The sequence below is a fragment of the Littorina saxatilis genome, unplaced genomic scaffold (genome assembly GCF_037325665.1).
Source record: "Littorina saxatilis isolate snail1 unplaced genomic scaffold, US_GU_Lsax_2.0 scaffold_1018, whole genome shotgun sequence".
Taxonomy (NCBI): Eukaryota; Metazoa; Mollusca; class Gastropoda; order Littorinimorpha; family Littorinidae; genus Littorina; species Littorina saxatilis.
Window position 1 is genome coordinate 25,297 of NW_027126904.1, and position 2,204 is coordinate 27,500.

The 2,204-nt window shown below is 41.8% G+C and overlaps 1 protein-coding gene across 1 annotated transcript in view; it reads right to left on the reverse strand.

The window, feature by feature from the left end:
• Positions 1–339: 339 nt before the first annotated feature.
• Positions 340–2,204, reverse strand: part of LOC138955394 (scavenger receptor class F member 1-like) — an 18,674-nt gene continuing 16,809 nt past the window's right edge. The window contains exons 4-5 of the mRNA XM_070327006.1: positions 1,636–1,731; positions 340–458 (exon numbers count right to left, since the gene is read on the reverse strand). Of these exons, the coding sequence (XP_070183107.1) occupies positions 340–458; positions 1,636–1,731 (215 nt within the window). The remainder of the gene's footprint in view (positions 459–1,635; positions 1,732–2,204) is intronic.

Sequence of the window (2,204 nt, forward strand, 5' to 3'; positions counted from 1 at the left end):
GATTTTGTTCAGATACGGCAATAAGTCTGTTGAGGATGGATCTTGCACGAATCTTTCCAGCGACAGAGAGGAGTGAGATGCCCCTGTAGTTTCGCAGTCTGCTTTGCTTCCCTTATTCTTGTAGAGAGAAACGATCAGGGCGTCACGGAAGTCGTCAAGCATTTTTTACTCGTCCCATATGCTCTGCAGTACTTTATGAAAGGGCGTTGAGGCCTGCTGCCTTGTATATCTCACACGGATGCCATCTTTTCCTGATGCTCTGCCTGAGTTAGTCTGAGAGATGGCTTTCTTGATCTCGACGATAGAGGGTGGCAGTTCAAGCTCTTCCTGGATGGGCTGCTAGGGGATCTGGCTCAGTGCTGCGGGGTCTACAGTGGAGGGTCTGTTGAGCAGGTCACTGAAGTGCTCTATCCAGCGATCTCTTAGTCCTGCCTGGTCTTTGATCTGGGTTGTGCCGTCTGAAAACATAATTGGAGAGCAACCCGATCTTGAGGGGCCGGCCGTATACTGTCTTCAGGGAGGTCTCACCTGTAGCTTCACATAATAGACACAACTGTATCCCCATTTCGCTATATCGACAGCGTTTTGCAACATCTGCAAAAAGGCTTCTAAAACTTGCCCATTACGCACAATCGGCAGCCAATGTTTAATCTAATGTTCTAAAATGCTTTGGTCATACTTTGCTGGCCATATAACAAGTTATGGGGATTCACGTGAAGCAGGGCAAAGGCCGGCAGCGTCATTAACCCGGTTGTTATTGTGGTTACCTGTACAGTTGTCTCCATCATAGCCAGGGTTACACGCCAGGCAGCGTCCGGTCGTCTGATTACACGTGTTGAGCAGACAATTTGGGGATAAACAATTCGTATTACATGTTCTGCCATACCACCCGGGTAAGCATGCTGAAACAAAAACAAGTAACCACATAAAACATAAACAAAACAACACCCTGAATCTAAACATTTCCAAAATTAAATGTAAACATTGACCAGGCACTAATATAAACCGAATGGGCTTAAGGATATCCGAACTGTGGATTAGAAACAAACGAAGAGAAAAGCAAACAAGCAAATGTGACCAAAAAAGTATATGTTAGATAAGTTGATTTTTAACATCATGTAATATGTATATATACTAAGAAAGTACATACATCCCTCTTTGAGATGATTCAAATTGCAAGTGAGTAGTACAAATATGACTTTGTTACATTTGTTTAAAGCTACTAACCAGCGTGTCGGCCGTTTTGCGAAAATCACTGTTGAAGTTGAACAGATTTTGTTTTCCCTAACAACCTAGGTAGTACATGCTTCATATCTTATGCAATGGTGAGAAATAGTATAATAGAGCATAGAACTATGACCAGAAAGATTTGTTTGTTGGCCGTTACAACCATTATGATTGGTGTTCTATGCACCAGCTTACAATTTAGTCCTTGACCTTTCCAACAATGTTCAATAAGCCGGGGTTCTGTAAATAATCAGTTTGACAATGTGGCCTTGTGTGGCCTTTGTTTATAGTGGTGATCCTACAAGGGGGAAACAAACATACGGATGACAATGTCTTGCGGCGAGACTTTTACAGATTGTACTTTAAATAACAAAATATGCATGTGTATTATATACTGCGATGTCTTACCGAAGCACTTTCCTGCGGTCGTATCACATGTGCCTGTTGCACAGTTAGGTGCACACTTGTTTTCACATTTGCTTCCCCATCGGCCAGCCACACACTCTGAAAAAAATAAAAGCCTTTCTATAATATCATTATTTTCGAAGATTGTACTTCCACGTGCGTGTTACACTAATAACGCTCATAAGCTTGGACAAATACCTGAACCAAACAATGTGCGCTCTTACTGTAGGCATTATGAAGCTAGGTGTCAGTTTAAAGGCATAATCCTTCTTGCGTAAACAATTTGACTCACGATATCAGATCTAGGCTCCCCTCAACTTAATAAAATAAACACCATTGCGGGATTTGTTTTCATGACGGCCATTGATACAATCAAATCATCAAACTACTTTAATTAACCATAATAAGCAGTCGGGGTGATGAATGTTAGTATGCCTCCCAGTTAGGGGTAGGTCTAATTACATGTACAGACCTGTCGAACTGGTTACAAGGGGGAGGAGTGTGCCTTATACATTATGTATATCTATATATATATATATACGACTAGTGTCTGTCTGTCTGTCTGTCTGTCT